The 25,356-nt window shown below is 38.6% G+C and overlaps 2 protein-coding genes across 3 annotated transcripts in view; one reads left to right on the top strand and one right to left on the bottom strand.

Moving 5' to 3' along the window:
- LOC133547485 (zinc finger protein OZF-like) overlaps positions 1–9,712 on the top strand; it is a 33,568-nt gene extending 23,856 nt beyond the window's left edge. Inside the window, exon 3 of one of the 2 annotated variants that reach the window (XM_061893171.1) lies at positions 8,418–9,712. In XM_061893171.1, coding sequence (XP_061749155.1) covers positions 8,418–9,571 — 1,154 coding nt within the window. In that variant the 3' untranslated portion in view covers positions 9,572–9,712. Of the gene's footprint in view, positions 1–3,481; positions 4,173–8,417 lie in introns of those variants that run through there. The other variant, XM_061893172.1, reaches the window with a different exon arrangement.
- LOC133547484 (gastrula zinc finger protein XlCGF28.1-like) overlaps positions 1–24,522 on the bottom strand; it is a 229,426-nt gene extending 204,904 nt beyond the window's left edge. Inside the window, exon 1 of the mRNA XM_061893170.1 lies at positions 24,223–24,522. Coding sequence (XP_061749154.1) covers positions 24,223–24,409 — 187 coding nt within the window. The 5' untranslated portion in view covers positions 24,410–24,522. The remainder of the gene's footprint in view (positions 1–24,222) is intronic.
- Between the last annotated feature and the right edge of the window lie 834 nt (positions 24,523–25,356).

Genomic DNA, 25,356 nt, shown 5'->3' with positions numbered 1-25,356 from the left:
TTTTTTTAATTCATTTATCTTTTTCTTTTGGAGTACTTTGTTGTTGCATATATTTTAGTATATCATTATTTATGTCACTAATATGTAATTGTAAATGTGTATTTCTTTTTCCTGTTCCTTGTTTTGCTGCTCTGTCAGCAAACACACCTCCCAGTGACACTGCGTCTGCTCCTTTGGTGTGTGCTGCACATTTGCATATTGCTATTTTAGCTGGTAGCTGTACTGCTTTTACTCATTTTTTTCCAATAATTCTCCATGTTTTACAGGTTTTCCTGTTGACGTTGCTATATTCTTCCAGTGTTATGCAAATGTGTGCACTGTTGAAAATGTGTATTGGCTATCTGTGTATATTGTGACCTTTAGATCTTTCATTACTTTACATGCTTCTATTAGTGTTACTAATTCTGCATCTTGCATTGAGTAATTTGATGGTCATTTGATAGCTTTCACAATTTTCGTTGCTGTAACAACCATACATCCTATTATATTTTTATTTCACAGATTGCTGCTTCAGCTTCTGAATTCCACTGTACAGAATTTTTTTTACATTTTTTTACATTAATTTATTTAATGGAGCTACTATTTCAGCATAATTTGGTATCTAATTATTTGATCCTAAAATTACTTCATTTACTTCTTTGTTTGTGGTTTTTCTACTTTCCACAATAGTGCGTCCATCTTTGTTTAGACAATGTCCGACATACTTTACTTCTGTTTTGCATAATTGGACTTTTATTTTCCTTACTTTGTATCCTTCACTATGTAGATGATTTAATAACGCCAATGTTATTTTTCTCCTAATTCAAATTTTGTACATATTACTTCATGTAATTTTTTTAAGTAACATTTTAAACTCACTTAACCGTCTATATGCCACTTAATCTATACTTTTGCCCTCAGAATCTACATTCTTCCCATTGTTTATATTTCTTATTTCTTATTCTTATTTGCAATTATTATTCAACAATATTCTAAGCAAATAGTTGTCTATTGCTAACTGATAGTTGTTTTGATTGTCATGTCTCCTTATTTATTGTATTTTATGTTCATTTTTTATCTTAACTCAACACCTAGATGTATGGTTTACTGCAAATGTCTAAAACATAATTTAACCTAAGAATGTTATACTACACTTCAAAGTTAAATCTACTTTAAACTTACATGTGTTACATTCTTTTTCACACCTCCCCAGTGCACCACGCACACACACACACACACACACACACACACACACACACACACAGAAAGTTGTGTGAGTGTGTGCTTGCACTCCTAAGGGCAAGGGTCAGCACCACTTGAAAAGTGTTTCTCTTTTTTTTTTCTTCTTTCCTCAGCGAATAAACGCATATCCCACTTTATCATGCTATACATATGAACACGTATTGTAGTTATTAATCTAGGTTTGTATTTGTTCCATTATTTTAAAAATATACATATATGTATTTGCATATATAACAGCGCTATTTCTATACACAAACATACATGTATCTCTTCAGTCTACAATTTATTCATATCTTATTTCAATACCCCCACATTATCTCTGTCGTACGCATTAGTTTATTCCATTTTGAATTAATTCTTATGATTTCTTCTCATTTCTTCATCTATTTTTAGTTTTATCTCACTCTAGCACTATGAGATTTGCTCCTATTTTAATTTTATTTTAAACTATTTTTATTTTTATTTGAACCTCCAGGGTTTTTACACTATTTGTACCTAGAAAGATACACACTTAAACACAAACTAACAAACAAACAAACAAGTTTGCAGCGATCTTACATGGCATACGCTGACAACATGACTAATTGGTGTCGTCTTTTAACAGTCATGCTGAGTTACTTTGTTAATTTTTATATATATTTGTATTTTTTCTCAGGACAGTTTCTTGCAAAATGTCCTTCTCTGCCACAAACGCCAACACGCAGTAGGGGTGTAACTGCTGTTGTTGTTGCTGTCTTTTATTTTCTTTTTTACTACTTTTTCCGCATGGAGTGCATGGTTTATATATTCTTCTAATGTGCCTTTTTTAACCATCTTATATCTACTTTTTCCTCTGTCTCTCTCTTCTGCCTGTTGAAGTGTCCTATCTCACCTTTCTGCAATATAACACCTTCTCACCCCCCTTACTGTCTCTCTCTCTCTCCCTTCTCTCTGGCCCTTTCATCTTTTTAAGATTGCCTTTTGTTTTTGCTTTTATGGCGCCTCTTAAGTTCTACTAATTTGGTTGTTTTAAATTGTCCCTCAAATTTTTAATAATTTATCCATATATTTAAACATTTGATTCCATCAGGATCCTGTTTTTCGATTACCTTCCAATCTTTACATTTTAGTTCATCTTTTGGACTATCCTTTGGTTTACTTGTCTCTTTTCCCATTTTGTAAATTTGGAGTAATCCGTCGTCCCCTTGAGAGCCGAACTTATAAGGACTACTTTTGTCTTTGTTGTAAGATAATGATTTAATTTATATAATCGTGGAGGTGTCTTGAATATTAAATCATCACAACTTTAATATGGAGTGATAGCCTAATGGCAATTACTTCCACTCACTCTCACATTCACACGTTTCAGTATATTGATCGGCGGAAATTTCAATTTTTCATTGTGGACTCCGACGCGCTCCAGATTATTGATTTTCACGGAAAAAATGTCAGTTTTCTGAAAAGAGCATTTCAGGTCTGGGTTTTGGACTCCGTCGCCCCTCAGGATATGGCTTACAGATTTTTCAATTCATTGTGGGCTCTGCCGCCCTCCAGTATGTTTGTTTATGGCTACGGACGTTTCAGTTTTCGCGGTCCCGTTTACCTTCAGTATATTGACCTCTTCAGTTTTTAGATTTTTAATTTTTAGCTTATTTCCAATGTTGAATTCCCGGAATTTTTATTATTATTATATATATATTTTTATTATATATATATATATTTTTTTATTATATATATATATATATATATATTTCCCATTGCGAGCTCAGTCACCCGTAGTATTGGCCTTTTTACCTGTTAGAGCTTAGGATTTACAGGGTTTGTATATGCATCGAAACCCTTAGTTACACACTCTTTCCATACGTCGTAACCCTTAGTTACCCGCTCTTTCTTTGTAATTTAAAACATACTCACTGAACTCTGCGTTCCTTCCTTTTGTCCTCGGTGTTCCGTCAGTCGTCCAATTCCAGCCAAAATGAAGAAACGCAGTTCCTCAATCAGGATTTGGATGCCATGGTCTCTGGTTTCACTCACTCTTGCTGGAATCGTCAGACGTGTTGGAATCCGCCTCGAAGGACCAAGAAGATGTCCGGTTCAAACACTGTTGACATCTATTAAATGAGACAAAAAACAAGTAATCAAACAGAGACAGAGTTAAATTTGGACTCAAGCTTGAGAAGAGACACAGCCTGGTCCTGTCTGTACCACTCCTGCACCATGCTCTGCCCCCAGACCGTTCTCCTCGTTCTTTATTTGATTTTCACCCCCCTTCTTCCCACAGCTGCTTCCTCATGGAAGAGCGTCGTGATCAGCTTTGCCTTCGGTTCCGAACACTTCAAAGAAAGTCCCATAAAATTGTTCAAAGAGGGCCCATAAAATAGATCAAATAAAGAGTTTGTAAAAATACTTAAAAGAGTTCCTGTGGAAGTTGGGCAGACTCTGCCATCTGTCCGTCTGGAAGTCCAGTGAACTTTTACAAGCATTCTTCTTAGAAGGCTCCAAATAATTGTGTAAATGATTTGATAAATTACACAATTTTTCTGACAATTATCTTCTGTGTTCTCTCCTGAACAAAACACTGTTGTATCATCCACAAATAATACTAACTTGAAATGTTTTGTAACTTTACAAATGTCATTTATATAAAGATTGAACAATTTTGGTTCGAGTATTGATCCCTGAATTACACCACAGGATATATTTAGTGTTGTAGAAGTGTGTTCACCTAGCTTTACGTATTGTTTCCTGTTGGTTAAATTACTTCTAATCCAGTTAAGGACCACCCATCTCATGCCATATCATTCTAGTTTTTTGATTAAAATATTGTGATTCATTGTGTCAAATGCTTTAGTTAGATCCATAAACACTGCTGCTGCACATTTTTTATTATCTATTGCATTGGTCATTTTTTCTGTCATTTCAATTAAAGCCATCAAAGTTGAAGTATTAGCTCTCATCGAGTATTCTATGTTTATTTATGAACTCTCTAATCTGTTATTGAACAGTTTTTCAATGATTGTAGAATAATGTGGAAGTAAAGAAACGGGTCTATAATTTGTAAATTGGTGTTTGTCTCCATTCTTATAAATTGGTAAAACTATAGCTATTTTCATTTTGTTTGGGAATGTACCTGTTTGAGATGATAGGTTACTTATAGACATTAAGGGTCCTGAGATCTCTTCAATTACCTTTTTTATCTTTTATATATCAATTCCATTACTATCAGTTGAAGTCTTAGATTTGCATTTCTTCACGACTATAACTATTTCCTCATGTGTCACATTACTGAGGAACATGGAGTTGGGATTTATTAATATAGTCCTCAGTTAAAACTGGGTCCCGGAATCCTTTCTTCCAATTTTGGTCCAATATTTACAAAGGCTTTTAACTACCTCCTTTATGTTGTCATTATGTTTATTTCCATCTAAGAAGTATTGGGGGTAATCCCTCTTAGTGCCAAGACTCATATAAGCTTTGGCTTCAGCCTATTCCTTTTTCCGTCATTCTTTTTCTTTTTTCTGTGTGTGTAAATGTGAATGATTATTAATTATGCATATTATTTACTGTTAAACTGATCACACAAAATGGTTGATTATTGATGGAAACAAACTTATTTTATTAAAAAAAACAACATATGGGACGCGGGTTGTCTTACGTCAGCACTGGAAGTGGTCAAATCAGCTGCTCACCTGGCGTCTTTTTTGGGGATGAATAGGGAAGTCCTTCCTTAGCTGCCGTCTTGTTTTATCATATATTGCTGCCTTTGCACCTGTCAAAGTTCCCTTTTGTATGCACATTAAATCAATAAAAAATCCTGACTTTGGAGCAATGTTCACAGACTCTATCTAGTGTTTGGCTCTCTATTAGATGTAACAGGGCCTACCTCTTTAAGACCACCCTTTTTAGATATATAACAATTTATATTTCCAATATTAATATTAACATACTATGCAAATGTGAAAAAAATGTAAGCTTTTAGTTAATTTGAATATATATATATATATATATATATATATATATATATATATATATATATATATATATATATATATATATATATATATATATATATATTTTTTTTTTTTTTTAATGTTTTGTTTGTAATTGGTTTTTAATCTAAATTATTTACTTGAAGTTTTTGCAGTATGTCTCTGTCTTCATATTTATTTTGTACATTTTGGCCAAAGGAGGCACATTTCAATTTCTTACTCACACTTGTTATTACATATGTTGGCCAGAGGGGGAGCACTTCAGATATTTAGACTGACTTGTTATTTCATATGTTGACCAGAGGGGGAGGAATTGGGATGTCCTTCTTTAGTCCTTCTTTATCTGCCGTCTTGTTTTATCATATATTCCTGTCTTTGCAAATGTCAATGTACAATTTTTATGCACATTAAATCAACAAAAAATCCTGACTTTGGAGAAATGTTCACTGAGCATATTTTGGGAAGCTGTTTTTGCCTCTTTATTAGATGCAATGGTTTTCTGTATTGGGACCATGATTTATGTCCTTACTTGTTCACCAGTCCTCATATGGAAGTTACTTTTCCTTGTTGATATCTCAAGACGGGAACAAATACAAACCCATTTTCCATATGAATTGCACCCATTTTCAATTGAATGCACTACAAAGACAAAATATTTTATGTTCAAACTCATAAACTTTTTTTTTTTTGCAAATAATAACTTATAATTTAATGGCTGCAACACGTGCCAAAGTAGTTGGGAAAGGGCATGTTCACCACTGTTACATCACCTTTTCTTTTAACAACACTCAATAAACGTTTGGGAACTGAGGAAACTAATTGTTGAAGCTTTGAAAGTGGAATTCTTTACCATTGTTGTTTTATGTAGAGCTTCAGTGGTTCAACAGTCCGGGGTCTCCGTTGTTGTATTTTACGCTTCATAATGCGCCACACATTTTCCACGGGAGACAGGTCTGGACTACAGACGGGCCATGAAAGTACCCGCACTCTTTTACTACGAAAACACGCTGTTGTAACACGTGCTGAATATTTCCAAAAACAATTTGAAATGTGGACTCGTCAGACCACAGGACACTTTTCCAATTTGCATCATACAAGATCTCGGGCCCAGAGAAGCCGGCGGCGTTTCTGGATGTTGTTGATAAATGGCTTCCGCTTTGCATAGTAGAGCTTTAAGTTGCAATTACAGATGTAGCGACCAACTGCATTTAGTGACAGTGGTTTTCGGAAGTGTTCCTGAGCCCATGTGGTGATATCCTTTAGAGATTGATGTCTGTTTTAGATACAGTGCTGTCTGAGGGAGAGAAAGTCATGGTCATTCAATGTTGGTTTCCGGCCATGCCGCTTACGTGGAGTGATTTCTTCAGACTCTCTGAACCTTTTGATGATATTATGGAGCGTGGATGTTAAAATCCCTAATTGTCTTGCAATTGCACTTTGAGAAAGGTTGTTCTTCAACTGTTTGACTATTTGCTCACGCAGTTGTGGACAAAGGGGTGTACCTCGCCCCATCCTTTCTTGTGAAAGACTGAGCATTTTTTGGGAAGCTGTTTTTATACGGGGGCGGCATAGCTCGGTTGGTAGAGCGGCCATGCCAGCAACTTGAGGGCTGCAGGTTCGATTCTCGCTTCTGTCATCCTAGTCACTGCCATTGTGTCCTTGGGCAAGACACTTTACCCACCTGCTCCCAGTGCCACCCACACTGGTTTAAATGTAACTTAGATATTGGCTTTCACTATGTAAAGCGCTTTGAGTCACTAGAGAAAAGTGCTATATAAATATAATTCACTTCACTTATACCCAATCATGGCACCCAACTGTTCCCAATTAGCCTGCATACCTGTGGTATGTTCCAAATAAGTGTTTGATGAGCATTCCTCAACTTGATCAGTATTTATTGCCACCTTTCCCAACTTCTTTGTCAAGTGATGCTGGCATCAAATTCTAAAGTTAATGATTATTTGCAAAAAAAAAATGTTTATGAGTTTGAACATCAAATATGTTGTCTTTGTAGCATATTCAACTGAATATGGATTGAAAATGATTTGCAAATCATTGTATTCTGTTTATATTTACATCTAACACCATTTCCCATCTCATATGGAAACAGGGTTTGTACACAACACACACATACGCACACACACACACACACACACACACATACATACTATACATTTTTGTATGTGTGACCTTCTTGAGACCTCTGAAAAATGCCTGCCTCTTTAGGTTCAGCCTTTTTAGATATATCAAGATTTATATTTACAACATTATTCATATATACATACTATTCCAATATAGAAAAAAATAAGTTTTTCTTGAATTTCTTTTGGATTTTGTTTTTTACTGGTTTTTATTCTACATTATGTGGGCTCTACCGAGGATGTCGTTGTGGTTTGTGCAGCCCTTTGAGACACTAGTGTTTTAGGGCTATATAAATTATCATTGATTGATACATTATTTACTTGATGTTATTACGATCTCTTTCTCTCTCTGTGTGTGTGTGTGTGTGTAAACATATTTTTTTAAATAATATTGGCCAAAAGGGTCACATTTCAATGTCTTACATACACTTGTTATTTCATATGTTGCTCAGAAGGGGAGCACTTTCAAAACTGACACACAGTCAATTTGAAAAATTCCTCCTTTTTGGGACCACTCTCATTTTGATAGATTTCACCACCAGGGGTGCAAATGAGACATTCTCTATTCGATGCAATGGTTTTCCGTATTGGGACCATGATGTATGTCCTAACTTGTTCACACCTGCTCATACGGAAGCTACTTTTCCTTGATGGATTCTCAAGAAGGGTAGAAATAAAATAAATAAATAAATACATACAGTGGATTGCGGGGACACCTTGAGGTAGTTGTAAGGTGTCCCCAGCTGAATGACAGGTAGTTAACAGCAATGGAACCTCACTGGGTCCATTTGTACACTCTCAGTTACATTAACATTGATATTATACATGTGGGCCAATAGATAGAAATGCTGTTAAATGTAGCTTTGATGTGGCAAGCTACTATTGCAGTGTAGCGTGTAGTGTAGCTTGCTACAATTCTCTGAGAATAGCTTAGCTACATTTAATGGAGAGTAACTTGTAGCTTAGCTTACTACATTTTCCAAGTCGCTTGCCCATCACTGTCTATTTGGCCTAGCTCACATGTGAATAGTTTGAATACTGCAAACTTCAATACAGTAACACCTCATTTGTGTTTTATGTTCTGCAGACGTCCAGCAGGTGTCAGCAGAGAGTCATGAAGAGATTCCATCCAAGCAGCAGGAGTGGAGCTCCAGTGTGGGACACAAGGAGCTACAGGCCCCCTCCCACATTAAAGAGGAGCAGCTTCATGATGAAGATGAAGCTCAGTCCTTACAGCTTCATCCCAGTCAAAGTGAGGAGAACAGAGGGGTGGAGCTTGTAAGTCAACACATCACAGAAGCTGATGGAGAGCATTGTGAAGATATAAAGTCAGAACCAGACAGCATCTTTGCTCCACTGTCAGACATGGACCACATGATGTCACACTCTTCTGATCACAGTGACCACATCCAAAAACCTTTGGAGAGTAAAAATAATTCTAAAGGTGATACGAGACATCGCACTAACAACAAACACTTTGACTGCTCTGATTGTGGGAAATCATTTAGACACAAGAGTCGTTTTACAGTACACATTAGAATACATACTGGAGAGAAACCTTTTACTTGCTCTGTTTGTAAGAAGAGTTTCTCCACAAAGCAACAAATGACCTCACACATGAGAACACACACTGGAGAGAAACCTTTTGCTTGCTCTTTTTGTAGGAAGAGTTTCTCCAGAAAGCTTGACGTGACCACACACATGAGAACACATACTGGAGAGAAACCTTTTACTTGCTCTGTTTGTAAGAAGAGTTTCTCAAGAAAACATTTCATGACCACACACATGAGAACACATACTGGAGAGAAACCTTTTACTTGCTCCGTCTGTAGGAAAAGTTTCCCCATAAAGCAACACATGACCACACGCATGAGAACACACACTGGAGAGCAACCTTTTGCTTGCTCTGTTTGTAGGAAGAGTTTCTCAATGAAGCCTGCCTTGACCACACACATGAGAACACACACTGGAGAGAAACCTTTTACTTGCTCTGTTTGTAAGATGAGTTTCTCCACAAAGCAACATATGACCACACACATGAGAATACATACTGGAGAGAAACCTTTTACTTGCTCTGTTTGTAAGAAGAGTTTCTGCAGAAAGCCTGACATGTCCACGCACATGAGAACACACACTGGAGAGAAACCATTTAGTTGCACTGTGTGTAATAAGATGTTCCGGTATAAGTATCAGGTCAGTAAACACAAGTGTGCAACAGTCATGGAAGCTGCAGGGATTTAAAAACACTTATACAGTGATTGTGCTAAATGTACTTTAAAAACACAGCATGTTTAAAGGCCTACTGAAAGCCACTACTACCGAACACGCAGTCTGATAGTTTATATATCAATGATGAAATATTAACATTGCAACACTTGCCAATACGGCCTTTTTAGTTTATTAAATTGCAATTTTAAATTTCCTGCGAGTTTCTTGTTAAAAACGCCGCGGGATGATGACGCGTATGCGTGACGTCACGGACTGTCAGGAAATATTAGGTTGCACTTCTAGCGGCTAAAAGTCGTCTGCTTACACAATATTTTGGACATCTGTGTTGCTGAATCTTTTGCAATTTTTTTTCATTTAATGATGGAGACTATAAATAATAATGCGGTGGGTGGATTGCAGCTGTCTTTAGCACCGAGACACAGCTGGTGTTTCTTTGTTTGTTGTGAAGCTTTAACACAGAGCGGTCAAGCAAACATGTTTTCTCTCCGTCAACCAGCATGTTTTTGGATGGGAAAATTGTGATATATATCTAACATGAGACATCAGTGGATTATTTGTCGTCTTGTAGCAGCTGTCAAAAAAGGCAGCTGTGAGCTTGGCTCCTCGGCTTCTCTCTGTGACACTGCGTGTTCACCGCAGCCATCCAACCTCGAGGTATAACTTTACTATCTTTAAAATCTCACTTAAACACTATTAAAACAATAAGCAGATAAGGGATCTTCCAGAATTATCCTAGTATATGTGTCTAATTACATCTGAAACGCTCACACTGCCGCCGCCCGGAGCCGTCGCTTTTTTTTTTTTTTTTTTTTTTTTATTCTAGTCCTTCACTATCAATATCCTAATCCACAAATATTTCATTCTCGCTCAAATTAATGGGGAAATTGTCGCTTTTCCGGTCCAAATTGCTCTTACTGCTGGTGGCTCCCATTATAAACTATGTTCAGATGTGAGGAGCCCTACAACCCGTGACGTCACGCGCACATCGTCTGCTACTTCCGGTACAGTCAAGACTTTTTCTATTAGCGACCTAAAGTTGTGAACTTTATCCTTGATGTTCTCTACTAAATCATTTCAGCAAAAATATGGCAATATCGTGAGATGATGAAGTATGACACATAGAATGGACTTGCTATCCCCCTTTAAATAAGAACATCTCATTTCAGTAGGCCTTTAAAATGAATGTATATTTGAAGTTGTATGTAGTGTTTCTCATCTTCTACTGTTATATGTTGGCCTGTAGTTACTTTTTTAGTTGTGTGCATGTATTAAATATTAAATATGTAGCTAATATTTTTTTTTCTTCTCATCTTTGAAGACAGGATATTTTATTATTTTCATTTGTTTTTGTGTCTTATAAAATCTCCCCAAAAATTACCATTGCATATTATTGATGTTATTATCCAATTATAAGTAGGAATGAATAACATTGTTAACAAAATGTGGACTCTGGTAGATGAGCAGCATTGTTACATCATGGTTGATAACTACTGCAAAACATCAACAAAGATGAAAAAGTCTGAAGTTAGCAACACATCACTGAACTTTAGAGTCATCGTGAGTGGAGTTGCTTGTTTATTCATCAGTAAATGCAATTGGAATGTAGAAAAAGTACTTTAGAGTTGCAATGCATACAGAGAGGACATATGTGCCATTTTGTGTTTTACACTGCAGCATCTATTCAAGCAGCAAGCAGCAAGCAGCAGCACATTTACTGCTGAGAGACAGACTCAGCTGCACACATTTCATTTAGAAAAGAGTAAGGTTGGAAACTTCTCTTGTTGCCGTATTTGTGTTTAATCTTAGTAAATGTTGGGGGAGATTTTCATTGAACAAAACAGTTTTTTAGTATTTTATTTTGAAAGTAAACCAGATAATGTATTATTATGTTTAAGCGTGGCTTTCTGTTCCACTGAAGCAGATCTTAGCTCCATTGACCTGCCGCATTGTGCCATCTGGCAAATATAAAAGCTCTGCTTATATTTAGCGCAGGGTTGTGGTACGGCACAGACAAAGGGTTCGGCAGCAGTGGAAATCCACACATTGACTTGAATTGAAAATGAAAAAGTCCTCGCCATATCCCAGGTATCAATACGCGCATTTGCATGGTTTGCACACATTGTTTAGCTGTGACAATCCCATTCAAGAGCAGGCAAACATTCCAGGGAGACAGAAGAGGCGCCCCTTACAAAAAAGGTGAGAAACAGGTAAATGCTGGTGAGAGCGCTGAGTAAAATGAAAAAATGTTCAGTCAAAGCTTGGGCCGCTGGAGAGGTGGTCCAGACCGAGGCCGAGGGAAGAAATAGAAAAAACACATAGCCGTAGCACACATAAACGTGCGTAAGAGAGAAACATCAAAGAACACAAAGGACATTAAAAGAGCAGATCTGATGCAACCAGCTGCCACTCCAGCAGTGTTATTTCTACTTACTGCTACAAAAGTAAAAGTAAAACAACAACAAATAATTAACCAATAATATATATTGCGCACACACGATTGCACCATGCATTCACAGGCAACCAAACAAAAACATAATTTCAACACCCATATACACTGTGGGGCCTCTGCGGTGTTCCACACCATCATCTGCTGGGGTGGGAGGAGCATGGCCAGAGACAGGAGCAGACCCAACAAAGCAACCAAGAGAGCCGCCCACCAACTCTCGGCCAGTGTCCAGTCCGCATGGATGAGCGAGGACGCGTCCAAGGAGACCAAGGTGTCCGATACCTGCTCATTCAGCCAAGACACTGTGAAGCTTGTCCATCACGGCTCTCAGCGCCTGCTCTACAGTCCTGTCTCTTCATCCGCATCTCCTCCAGTCTCTCCAAATGGACTCTGGGAGACCCAGCAGTTGGTCTCCATGGCCAAAAGGCTCCCGGTAGGCAGATCCAGAAGTTCACAAAAAAAGCAACGCAGAAGTCACGAAAGTGCCACCCCTTGTCACACAGTCCCAAAGGGTCCCCAACAAAAAGGCAAACAAACCCCACATGAAAAGAAGAGGGGAACAGCAGGAAGAGAAAAGGATGACACAAGAGCACAGAGCTCCTGCCACCAGCAGCCACTACCATCTTAATGACATACTTGTATGTTTTAGTAATGTATGTATAAAAAAATAATAGCTTACCTCGGAGTCAAAGGGAACAAGAATATGAATATAAACAAGGTGTATCGCCACAATTTCAACCACTTTTACGCTTCTGTCATTGTAATGAATGACACACGGGGGCGCCACTAACTCCCATCGCATCATTTATTTTTGAAATGTTGATATTTTTTAAACAAAGCACTTACTGTAACCTAACTTTTTTTTTTAACATTTTTAGATTTCCGAAATAAATAACTTATTATAAAATAATTTTAAAAAATCGATTTATTTTCCATTTAAGGCTGCTGAACACATCTTTCATGTTTGTGTACAGATCTGTGCTGTTTCACCTTATTTTTTAATGACGATTGTTTTGTATGTAATGGTTTATGATGACGTTGTTATTGAAATACAGATGACACAAAAGAAGCATGGTAAGTAAGTGTGGCAAAACAAGTTGACGGAAGTGACGTCTGGTACGCGCATGCGTGGACCGTTCGGGTGATAAAGCAAGATGGCGTCTGACGGAGAAGGCCTAAACGCGGGCATTATATTTCTGTATTCTTACATATATGTTGTTTCATAGAGTACACACGGTTAATAATTGTTTGTAGCCGGATACATCAGTCTGAGCGCACTTTTTTTACTAGCTTATTTTAAGAAAGTTTGCAGCTAGTTTAGCTGGCTAGTTAGCTTAGCTTGTTAGCTGCTAACAAAGAGACGAGGAAGTTATTTAAACATCGCTAAGTAGGGAACTAATGTGAGTGTAAAGTGTTGTGATTGTGTGAAAATGTGCCAAAGAACCACAGCAAAGTATGAGGAGGAACTTTGGCCAAGAAAAGAGGAGAAGGAGCGACAACATCAACTACTGGATGTTTATTATAAGAAACATCATCAAGTTGTGTTACACAGAACAGCTTTGTTTACTTCTTGCTCTCACATCTTTACTAACTTTATACTTGATTACAAACATCATTCTTAAATATATTGTGTATGACAAGTTTGGTTGTCTCGTGAGGATGATGTACATACAGTCGTGGTCAAAAGTTTACATACACTTGTAAAGAACATCATGTCATGGTTGTCTCGAGTTTCAAATACTTTCTACAACTCTTATTTTTTTGTGATGTAGTGATTGGAGCACATACTTGTTGGTCACTAAAAACATTCATGAAGTTTGCTTCTTTTATGAATTTATTATTGGTCTACTGAAAACGTGACCAAATATGCAGGGTCAAAAGTATAAATACAGCAATGTTATATGTAGTATATATACAGCAATATTATTATAAATACAGCAATGTTAGTATACAAACAGCAATGACGGTGGGCATGGTGTTCCTGGGATTAAAGCCCTCACCTTTTTTTCCTCCAAACATTTTGCTGGGTATTGTGGCCAAACAGCTCATTTTATGTTTCATCTGGCATCACATGGACAAAGATAAGACTTTCTGGAGTAAAGTTCCATGGTCAGATGAAACAAAAAATTAGCTGTTTGGCCACAATGTCCAGCAATATTTTTCGAGGAAAAAAATGTGAGGCCTTTAATCCCAGGAACACCATTCCACCGTCAAGCATGGTGGTGTCTGTTATCTACTGCCCTCCAGGGCCCTATTCAAACTTTATCAGTGAATTCTCAGAGTTTGTTGCTGATCTAGTGATGCACGCCAATAATATAATTATAATGGGGGACTTTAATATTCATATGAATACCCCATCGGACCCACCATGCGTGGCGCTCCAGACTAATTGATAGCTTCGGCCTTACACAAATAATAAATGAACCGACGCATCGCAGCCATAATACGATAGACCTAGTGCTTGTCAGAGGTATCACCGTTTCCAAAGTTATGATACTCCCGTATACTAAAGTAATGTCCGATCATTACCTTATAAAATTTGAAGTTCAGACTCATGTTCGGCACACTCATAATAATAAATGCTACAGCAGCCGCAACATTAATGCTGCCACAACGACAACTCTTGCTGACCTACTGCCCTCGGTAATGGCACCATTCCCAAAGTATGTGGGCTCTATTGATAACCTCACTAACAACTTTAACAACGCCCTGCGCGAAACCATTGATAACATAGCACCGCTAAAGTTAAAAAAGGCTCCAAAAAAGCGTACACCGTGGTTTACAGAAGAAACTGGAGCTCAGAAATTATTATGTAGAAAGCTGGAATGCAAATGGCGCACGACTAAACTTGAGGTGCACCATCAAGCATGGAGTGATAGTTTAATAACTTATAAACGCATGCTTACCTTAGCTAAAGCTAAATATTACTCAAATTTCATCCACCGTAATAAAAACGATCCTAAATTTTTGTTTAGTACGGTAGCATCGCTAACCCAACAAGGGAATCCTTCCAGTAGCTCCACCCACTCAGCTGATGACTTTATGCAATTCTTTAGTAAGAAAATTTAAGTCATTAGAAAGGAGATTAAAGACAATGCGTCCCAGCTACAACGGGGTTCTATTAACACTGACACGATTGTATATACGGCGGATACTGCCCTCCAAAATAGTTTCTCTCGTTTTGAGGAAATAACATTAGAGGAATTGTTACAATGTGTAAATGGAATAAAACAAACAACATGTTTACTTGACCCTCTTCCTGGGAAACTGATCAAGGAGCTCTTTGTATTATTAGGTCCATCAGTGCTAAATATTATAAACTTATCACTTTCCTCTGGCACTGTTCCCCTAGCATTCAAAAAAGCGGTTATTCATCCTCTTCTTAAAAGACCTAACCTCGATCCTGACCTCATGGTAAACTACCGACCGGTGTCTCACCTTCCCTTCATTTCAAAAATCCTCGAAAAAATTGTTGCGGAGCAGTTAAATGAACACTTAGCGTCTAACAATCTATGTGAAACCTTTCAATCCGGTTTCAGGGCAAATCACTCGACTGAGACAGCCCTCGCAAAATTGACTAATGATCTATTGCTAACGATGGACTCTGATGCGTCATCTATGTTGCTGCTCCTCGATCTTAGCGCTGCTTTCGATACGTCGATCATAATATTTTATTAGAACGTATCAAAACACTAATTGGTATGTCAGACTTAGCCCTGTCTTGGTTTAACTCTTATCTTACTGATAGGATGCAGTGTGTCTCCCATAACAATGTGACCTCGGACTACGTTAAGGTAACGTGTGGAGTTCCCCAGGGTTCGGTCCTTGGCCCTGCACTCTTCAGCATCTACATGCTGCCGCTAGGTGACATCATATACAAATACGGTGTTAGCTTTCACTGTTATGCTGATGACACCCAACTCTACATGCCCCTAAAGCTGACCAACACGCCGGATTGTAGTCAGCTGGAGGCGTGTCTTAATGAAATTAAACAATGGATGTCCGCTCACTTTTTGCAACTCAACGCCAAAAAAACGGAAATGCTGGTTATCGGTCCTGCTAGACACCGACCTCTATTTAATAATACAACTTTAACATTTGACAACCAAATAATTAAACAAGGCGACTCGGTAAAGAATCTGGGTATTATCTTCGACCCAACTCTCTCCTTTGAGCCACACATTAAAAGCGTTACTAAAACGGCCTTCTTTCATCTCCGTAATATCGCTAAAATTCGCTCCATTCTGTCCACTAAAGACGCTGAGATCATTATCCATGCGTTTGTTACGTCTCGCCTCGACTACTGTAACGTATTATTTTGGGGTCTCCCCATGTCTAGCATTAAAAGATTACAGTTGGTACAAAATGCGGCTGCTAGACTTTTGACAAGAACAAGAAAGTTTGATCACATTACGCCTGTACTGTATATACCTTTATATACATATATACATACATATATACCTATACTGTATATACCTTAATATACATATATACAAACATATATACCTATACTGTATATACCTTTATATACATATATACATACATATATACCAATAATGGCTCACCTGCACTGGCTTCCTGTGCACTTAAGATGTGACTTTAAGGTTTTACTACTTACGTATAAAATACTACACGGTCTAGCTCCATCCTATCTTGCCGATTGTATTGTACCATATGTCCCGGCAAGAAATCTGCCTTCAAAGGACTCCGGCTTATTAGTGATTCCCAATGCCCCAAAAAAGTCTGCGGGCTATAGAGTGTTTTATTTTCGGGCTCCAGTACTCTGGAATGCCCTCCCGGTAAAGGTTTGAGATGCCACCTCAGTAGAAACATTTAAGTCTCACCTTAAAACTCATTTGTATACTCTAGCCTTTAAATAGACTCCCTTTTTAGACCAGTTGATCTGCCGTTTCTTTTCTTTTTCTCCTATGTCCCACTCTCCCTTGTGGAGAGGGTCCGGTCCGATCCGGTGGCCATGTACTGCTTGCCTGTGTATCGGCTGGGGACATCTCTGCGCTGCTGATCCGCCTCCGCTTGGGATGGTTTCCTGCTGGCTCCGGTGTGAACGGGACTCTTGCTGCTGTGTTGGATCCGCTTTGGACTGGACTCTCGCGACTGTGTTGGATCCATTATGGATTGAACCTTCACAGTATCATGTTAGACCCGCTCGACATCCATTGTTTTCGTCCTCTCCAAGGTTCTCATAGTCATCATTGTCACCGACGTCCCACTGGGTGTGAGTTTTCCTTGCCCTTATGTGGGCCTACCGAGGATGTCGTGGTGGTTTGTGCAGCCCTTTGAGACACTAGTGATTTAGGGCTATATAAATAAACATTGATTGATTGATTGATATGTATAGCATATAAAGGTGCTAATCCATGGGATGATTAATAATTAGAAATAAAATATGTCACATTTCAATATTTCAAACACCTATAAAAACACTATTATGAATAAGTCTAATATTGTATGATGAATATATATACGGCTTCACGGGGGCAGAGGGGTTAGTGCGTCTGCCTCACAATACGAAGGTCCTGCAGTCCTGGGTTCAAATCCAGGCTCGGGATCTTTCTGTGTGGAGTTTGCATGTTCTCCCCGTGAATGCGTGGGTTCCCTCCGGGTACTCCGGCTTCCTCCCACCTCCAAAGACATGCACCTGGGGATAGGTTGATTGGCAACACTAAATGGTCCCTAGAGTGTGAATGTGAGTGTGAATGTTGTCTGTCTATCTGTGTTGGCCCTGCGATGAGGTGGCGACTTGTCCAGGGTGTACCCCGCCTTGCGCCCGATTGTAGCTGAGATAGGCGCCAGCGCCCCCCGCGACCCCGAAAGGGAATAAGCGGTAGAAAATGGATGGATGGATGGAATATATATACACTTACATTTTTTTTAATGTATGTAAAATATGTTTTGTACTGATTACTCTCACCTTTTCAGTCAAATTGTTCTGTTCAATTTTTAATAAAAGTACACAATGTTGCAAATTAATGCATGTACTCGAGTAAGAAAAAACACTTATACAAAATATCTAATCTATAAATGTAGAAGCATATTAAAAAGATTGTTAGACAAACAACAATGTCACACATGTTATATGTGCTGATGTTGTTAGAAAGTCAAAATGAAAGTCTGGACAGTTTATTTCAAATCCTGCAGTTTCATTTGCTGCTGCTGTTCTCACCAGCACACTTGTGTTTCTTACACTGGTACTTAGAAGACAATCTTTCACCACACACACTGCAACTCAACACTTTCTCTCCTGGGTGTATTCTCATGTGTGCTACAAGGTCTGATCGGTCACAAAAGCTTCTGTTGCAGATTGAACAGAAAAAAGGTTTTTCACCAGTGTGTGTTCTCATGTGTCTTACAAGGGTTGATTGTCGACTAAAGCTTCTGTTGCAGATTGAACAGGAATGTGATTTTTCACCAGTGTGTGTTTTCATGTGTACTTTCACATCTGTACTATGTGTAAAACCTTTACCACGGATTGAACAGGAAAAAGGTTTTTCACCAGTGTGTCTTCTCATGTGTCTTTTCAAACTCAGACTTTGTGTAAAACCTTTACCACAGATTGAACAGGAAAAAGGTTTTTCACCAGTGTGTGTTCTCCTGTGCACTTTCAAATATCCCTTCCTTGCGAAAGATAAGCGACAGATTGAACAGACATAAGGTTTTTCACCAGTGAGTGTTCTCATATGTTCTTTCAAATATCGACTTTCTACAAAACCTTTACTACAGATTGAACATGAAAAATGTCTTTCTCCAGTGTGTGTTCTCATGTGTCTTTTTAGAGAACTATGGTATTTAAAAGTTTTGTGAGAGAGAGAAGATGTGAAGTGAGTGTTGTCAGTGTGACATGTCTTATCATCTTTAGAGTCTTCATCATCAGTGTCAGGAGAGTGTGACGTTGTGTCCTCACTATCTGATAGTGGAGCTAAGAGCTTGTCTGCTTGTGATCCTCCACAGTGGTCTCCATCAGCTTCTGTTGTCATGTGTTGTGTTGAGCTGCTGCTTGGAGGCTCCCCCCCTCCCCTCTCCTCACTTTCACCTTTCACCTCATCATCTTCACTCTTCACAGGGACACCAGTCACTGGGAACTCCTCCAACCATTTAGGCTGACTGATGCCCTCTTCCTCCTCTTCCTCTTTAATGTGCGGCGGCTCTTGGTCCTCCTCTTCCACTTTAAAGTAGAGGGTCAGTGGGTCCTCCTTTCCCTTTTTAATGTGAAGGGTCAGTTTAACATTATGGGTCTGTGGCGTCTCGTCTTCCTCATGTATGTTGGGGGACTGTGGTTCCTCCTCCTGCTCATAGGGAAGATGTTCTTCATTGAGGTCTGCGGGACAGGACAAAACAAACATTCTTCAGAAAAGTCCAGCTTTGCTCAGTCACATGAGACATTGTCCTGCACCAACATATGATCTCACAATCTCATCAGTGTCCCCTCACAGCAGTCAGGGTACTTCCAGCTGACACATGAAGAAGACCTCCAGGGGAATGCCTTCCCAGGCTAACATCCAAACCACCTTATTCATATAAAAACATTCTCAAATTAATTCCTGCAATCCATACTAGTGTGCTGTTGTCCCTCTGAATAAGTCATACACACACAGGAAATAATGTACCACATGCCAGCCTCCACACAGTAGTACTAGTGATGAGCTCCCCCTGCTGGTGGACAATAATTACTGTCATTTTCACATTCCTCTTTAGAGACATGTCTGCTCTAAAAACCACTTGAGCACAATCAACATGGTGGCCAAAAACAATGACATCTGTTTTGCTTTCATTTAGATAGTGTCACCACAGTTAAACTGGGAAGAAGTAATCAGATTACTGACTACTCCTTCAAAATATAACTTGATTACCTTATTACGGGGCGGCATGGTGTAGTGGGTAGAGCGGCCGTGCCAGAAACCTGAGGGTTGCCGGTTCGCTTCCCACCTATTGACATCCAAATCACTGCCGTTGTGTCCTTGGGCAAGACACTTCACCCTTGCCCCTGGTGCCACGCACACCAGTGAATGAATGATGAATGAATGAATGATTGGTGGTGGTCAGAGGGGCCGTAGGCGCAAATTAGCAGCCACGCTTCCGTCAGTCTACCCCAGGGCAGCTGTGGCTACAGATGTAGCTTACCACCACCTTGTGTGAATGAATGATGGATTCCCACTTCTCTGTGAGCGCTTTGAGTATCTAACAATAGAAAAGTGCGATATAAATCTAATCCATCATTATTATTATCATTAATAATAATTGTAAAAAAATATTAATTTAGTGCGTTTCTAGACACTGAAATTGCATTAGTGTGAGAACTGGAAAGGCACCATTCATACAGTCCACGCTTTCAATGTGGTAAGCTACATTAAATTAAAATAATACTAATAAGTAGATGAAGCAATTCCTGAAAGAATTGTGTGTGAATGCTCCAATGCTGAAGTTGAACTGAAAGGTTGACAGAATGTAGTATGAATGTAAGAATAGTTTGAATGTTGGAATGATTTGATTTTGTAGAGTTTGAATTTTGGGAAAACCGGGATTTTTTTAAGTTCTTAAACCAACATGCTTTTTTTGTCCTGACTCAGAGGAATGATTTGACAGTGGAACGGTTGAAATGGGTTGAACAATGTGAAAGGAGTCATTGCACTAAAGAAGGTTGGAAATAAGGTTAGAAAAATATGAGAATTCCTGGAAATTTGTTGAATGTGGAAAACTGGTTGTTTGAATTTCCAGGCTGAATTTATTGTGTTGAAGGTGGAATGGTTTGAAACATGTGGGAATTGTGGAAAATTGAAAAATGGATAATTAATTTTGAATGGGGAAAATGTCCCTAAAAACGGGGAATTCCAGAAAATCCGGGAATTTCTTTCAATAAGTGTTGAAAGGGAGCACACAATTCTTGAACACACTGAATATTTTGAAGTTGGAACGCTTTGAATCAGATGAAAAATGTGGGAGTTGTGGAACTTTCATTTTATTCCTTTCAATGGGAATTTCATGGAATTTTTGGATTTTCAGGTAAAGCGGGAATTTTTTTGGAAATGCTATAAAATGTGAATGTTCTGAATGAGTTGAAATGGTTGGTGTTGGAATTATTCAAATCAGTTGAGAAATGTTGAAGTCGTAACATACTCAATTGAGAAATGGTTTTATGGAATTCCGTGAATTTTGGGAACACCAGGATTTTTTTCAATTCAAAAAACAAATTTGTTTTCTGTCCTGATGGAAAGGAATGATTTGACGGTGGAACTGTGGAAGTGGGTTAAAAAATGTTGTAATTTCAATTTCCAGAATTAGTGGAATATGTTTGAATCGGTGTAAAAATGTGGAAAAGGTGGCATTTTGAAAAATGGCTCATTCATTTTGAATGGGGAAAAATGTCACGGAAAACGTGTAATTCTGGGAATTTTTGGAATTGGTCAAGGGAAAGCCCGTGATTACCGAATAGGCTGAACAGTTTGAGGTTGGCAAGGAGTGAATCCGATGAAACATGTTGAGGTTGTGGAACTTTGAAAAATGTACCATTATTTTCAATGAGAATTTCAGGAAAATTTGGGAATTTTGGGAAAAGCGGAATTCTTTTACAAACCCCGTTTCCATATGAGTTGGGAAATTGTGTTGGATGTAAATATAAACGGAATACATTTTCAACCCATAATCAGTTGAATATGCTACAAAGACAACATATTTGATGTTCAAACTGATAAACTTTTTTTTGCAAATAATCGTTAACTTTAGAATTTGATGCCAGCAACACGTGACCAAGGAGTTGGGAAAGGTGGCAATAAATACTTATAAAGTTGAGGAATGCTCATCAAACACTTATCTGGAACATCCCACAGGTGTGCAGGCTAATTTGGAACAGGTGGGTGCCATGATTGGGTATAAAAGCAGCTTTTGTGAAATGCTAAGTAATTCACAAACAAGGATGGGGTGAGGGTCACCAATTTGTAAGCAAAATGTCGAACAGTTTCAGGACAACATTTCTCAACGAGCTATTGCAAGGAATTCAGGGATTTTACCATCTACGGTGCATAAAATCATCAAAAGCAGCTGAATGGTCCATACAGGTTTTGGGGCAACATATGTTGTCATCCAAGCAACGTTATCATGGACGCCCCGGCTTATTTCAGCAAGACAATGCCAAGCCACGTGTTACAACAGCGTGGCTTCGTAGTAAAAGAGTGCGGGTACTTTCCTGGCCCGCCTGCAGTCCAGACCTGTCTTCCATGGAAAATGTGTGACACATTATGAAGCGTAAAATACGACAGCGGAGACCCCGGACTGTTGAATGACTGAAGGTCTACATAAAACAAGAATGGGAAAGAATTCCACTTTCAAAGTTTCAACAATTAGTTTCCTCAGTTCCCAAACGTTTATTGAGTGTTGTTAAAAGAAAATGTGATGAAACACAGTGGTGAACATGCCCTTTCCCAATTACTTTGGCATGTGTTGCAGCCATGAAATTCTAAGTTAATTATTATTTGCAAAAAAAAAATAAGTTTCTCACTGTGAACATGAAATATCTTGTCTTTGCAGTCTATTCAATTGAATTTAAGTTGAAAATAATTAGCAAATCATTGTATTCTCTTTACACTATATTATTCTATTTCATTATATTGTTCATCTGGATAATAAAAACTATTTATTACCGATGTGGGAGAAAACATTTGTATCTGGATCTATAAATATAAAGTTTATGATTTTGAACATCATACATCTTGTCTTTGTAGTGCATTCAACTGAATATGGGTTGAAAAGGATTTGCAAGTCATTGTATTCTGTTTATATTTACATCCAACACAATTTCCCAATGGCGTCACGGTGGAAGAGGGGTTAGTGCGTCTGCCTCACAGTACGAAGGTCCTGCAGTCCTGGGTTCAATCCCAGGCTCGAGATCTTTCTGTGTGGAGTATGCATGTTCTCCCCGTGAATGCATGGGTTCCCTCCGGGTACTCCGGCTTCCTCCCACTTCCAAAGACATGCACCTGGGGATAGGCCCCTCCCACCTCCAAAGACATGCACCTGGGGATAGGTTGATTGGCAACACTAAATGGTCCCTAGTGTGTGAATGTGAGTGTGAATGTTGTCTGTCTGTCTGTGTCGGCCCTGCGATGAGGTGGTGAATTGTCCAGGGTATAACCTGCTTTCCGCCCGATTGTAGCTGAGATAGGCGCTAGCGCCCCCAAAAAGGGAATAAGCGGTAGAAAATGGATGGATGTACAATTTCCCAACTCATATGGAATTGGGGTTTGTAACACAGTGGTGAACATGCCCTTTCCCAACTACTTTAGCACGTGTTGCAGCCATGAAATTCTAAGTGAATTATTATTTAAAAAAAAAAAAGTTTATGAGTTTGAACATCAAATATCTTGTCTTTGTAGTGCATTTAACTGAATATGGGTTGAAAATGATTTGCAAGTCATTGTATTCCGTTTATATTCACATCTAACACAATTTAACAACTCATATGGAAACAGGGTTTGTAGAAAATGCTAAAATTTGTGAATGTTCTGAATGAGTGAATGGTTGGTGTTGGAATTTTTCAAATCAGTCGAGAAATGTTGAAGTGGTAACATTTTTTGTTGAGAAATAGTATTATGGAATTCCCGGATTTTTGGGAAAACCAAGAATTTTTCCAGAGAAAAAAACAACTTTGTGTTTTGTCATCATTAAGAGGAATGATTTGCTGGTGGAACGGTTGAAGTGGGTTGAAAAATGTGGTCGACACAAAAAAGGGTGAAAAAAGGGTTTGAAAAAAAGGGAATTTTGGGCATTCTTCGAAAAAATTTTAACTTGGAAAAATGATAGTTTGAATGTCAAGGTTTAGTGAAACATGTAGAAGATGGAATGATTTGAGTCACTTGAAAAAAGTGGAAATGGTGGAAGTTTGAAAAACAGCCAATTCATGTTGTACGGGAAAAATGACTAAGCACGTATTTATTCTTGTTTCAAGCTACTTTAGCGGCTAGCTTAACTATTAGCTTGTCCGTCCTTTGTGTGTAACATGTTTAGCCATGTTCTACAGTCCTTCAGTGATAATAATACCTGTAGGAAATGTAATGTATTTGCTGCAATGGAGGATGGTTGAAGGTGTGATGGAAGAAGACACAGTTCCACTGCTCATCGTGATTATATTATATATTCCAAATGTATTTTTCCTGTTATTAATCAAATATAAAGTTAGTAAAGATGTGAGAGTAAGAAGTCAACAAACCTGTTCTGTGTAACACAACTTGATGTTTCTTGAAAACAGCGTCCAGTAGTTGATTGTAATCCTCTTTTGTTCTAGAAAGTTCCGCCTGGTATTCTGCTATCGTTCTTTCTAACACTACAAATATTTCTTCAACAGCAGCAGTTAGTCGCTGATCCACCAACGCTCTCAACATTTGTAATGTAGACATTTTCACACAATCACAACACTTTACTCTCACACTTGATCTCTACTTAGCGATGTGTTGATAACTTCTGTGTCTTCTGTTAGCAGCTAACAAGCTAAGCTAACTAGCCAGCTAAGCTAACTAACAAGCAAAGATAGCAGGAGAAGCGGCACAGTGCTTCTAGCGCATCCAGACGACTTTATCCTTAAATCAAGAATCAAATATGTATGTTATACGACGTAAATATTTCACACTTGATAATAAATAATAATAGTGACTTATTAGCGTCCTGCTCACGTCTTTCTCCTTCGAATTGCTCTGTTCGGCCGCCTTCTAGTGTTGTGTCGTTCACGAACGATTCCTTCAAACGAACGAATCTTTTGAGTGACCGTACTGAACCGAATCACTTCATGAACTGATTCGTTCTTTTCTCAGTTCAGTTGAGCTCCGCCGCAACCATGCCGGTATGAGTGGAACTTCCGCATTCTGTGACTCGCTGAACCCTCGACGTCGGCGAACGACGCAGCCAGCTACTCGTCATGTGGGCGGGGGAGGGATTGCGCGAACGATTCGTTCACCGCGGATTAACGACATGAATCACTCAGTGAACGACAACTCTCTCGCCCCAATGCCGAGAGTGATTGTCCTCCCGTCGCGGGAATATGTTTCATGCCATTGGCATCCCTTCTCCATTCATTCTCCAAGATATGTTTCATGCCATTGGCATGCCTTCTCCATTCATTCTCCAAGATATGTTTCATGCCATTGGCATCCCTTCTCCATTCATTCTCCAAGATATGTTTCATGCCATTGGCATCCCTTCTCCATTCATTCTCCAAGATATGTTTCATGCCATTGGCATCCCTTCTCCATTCATTCTCCAAGATATGTTTCATGCCATTGGCATCCCTTCTCCATTCATTCTCCAAGATATGTTTCATGCCATTGGCATCCCTTCTCCATTCATTCTC

The sequence above is a fragment of the Nerophis ophidion genome, unplaced genomic scaffold, assembly GCF_033978795.1.
Source record: "Nerophis ophidion isolate RoL-2023_Sa unplaced genomic scaffold, RoL_Noph_v1.0 HiC_scaffold_118, whole genome shotgun sequence".
Classification (NCBI taxonomy): domain Eukaryota; kingdom Metazoa; phylum Chordata; class Actinopteri; order Syngnathiformes; family Syngnathidae; genus Nerophis; species Nerophis ophidion.
The sequence above is the reverse complement of the archived record's forward strand: the minus strand, read 5'-3'. Positions and strand labels throughout refer to the sequence as shown.